Source organism: Anarrhichthys ocellatus, unplaced genomic scaffold, assembly GCF_004355925.1.
Source record: "Anarrhichthys ocellatus isolate YVR2014 unplaced genomic scaffold, GSC_Weel_1.0 scaffold4496, whole genome shotgun sequence".
In the NCBI taxonomy this organism is placed as follows: domain Eukaryota; kingdom Metazoa; phylum Chordata; class Actinopteri; order Perciformes; family Anarhichadidae; genus Anarrhichthys; species Anarrhichthys ocellatus.
In genome coordinates, this window is record NW_022284470.1 from 1 (window position 1) to 940 (window position 940).

Here is a 940-nt window from a genome sequence, read left to right on the forward strand (position 1 = left end):
CAGAGGAGTCGCCCCCTGGTGGACACTAGAGAGAATGCAGCTTCAACCCCCCCCCCCCCACCTGATACTCTCTGAGCTGTCGGGCCATGTCCTGTTTGGCTCTCTGCAGAGCGTCCTCCAGGTCTCTGGTCCGAGCTTTGGCCTCTTTCACAGCCAGTTCTCCACGTTCCTCGGACTCAGCCAGCTGGTTCTCCAGACCACCACGCTGGGGGGGGGGCACAACAAATCCAAAATTATCTAAAATTATCTAGACGGACTGATCTGTGAGTGTTCCTGTAGACGTACCTGTGCTTTGACGGACTGATCTGTGAGTGTTTCCTGTAGACGTACCTGTGCTTTAACAGACTGATCTGTGAGTGTTCCTGTAGACGTACCTGTGCTTTAACGGACTGATCTGTGAGTGTTTCCTGTAGACGTACCTGTGCTTTGACGGACTGATCTGTGAGTGTTTCCTGTAGACGTACCTGTGCTTTAACAGACTGATCTGTGAGTGTTTCCTGTAGACGTACCTGTGCTTTGACGGACTGATCTGTGAGTGTTTCCTGTAGACGTACCTGTGCTTTGACGGACTGATCTGTGAGTGTTTCCTGTAGACGTACCTGTGCTTTAACAGACTGATCTGTGAGTGTTCCTGTAGACGTACCTGTGCTTTAACAGACTGATCTGTGAGTGTTCCTGTAGACGTACCTGTGCTTTAACGGACTGATCTGTGAGTGTTCCTGTAGACGTACCTGTGCTTTAACGGACTGATCTGTGAGTGTTCCTGTAGACGTACCTGTGCTTTAACAGACTGATCTGTGAGTGTTCCTGTAGACGTACCTGTGCTTTAACGGACTGATCTGTGAGTGTTTCCTGTAGACGTACCTGTGCTTTGACGGACTGATCTGTGAGTGTTTCCTGTAGACGTACCTGTGCTTTAACAGACTGATCTGTGAGTGTT

General features: G+C 49.8%; 1 protein-coding gene across 1 annotated transcript in view; it reads right to left on the reverse strand.

Annotated features, from left to right (window-relative positions):
- Positions 1–61: 61 nt before the first annotated feature.
- LOC116379519 (intermediate filament protein ON3-like) overlaps positions 62–940 on the reverse strand; it is a gene marked incomplete at its 3' end in the record, with an annotated part of 3,977 nt that continues 3,098 nt past the window's right edge. Inside the window, exon 4 of the mRNA XM_031841475.1 lies at positions 62–205. Within this exon, the coding sequence (XP_031697335.1) occupies positions 62–205 (144 nt within the window). The remainder of the gene's footprint in view (positions 206–940) is intronic.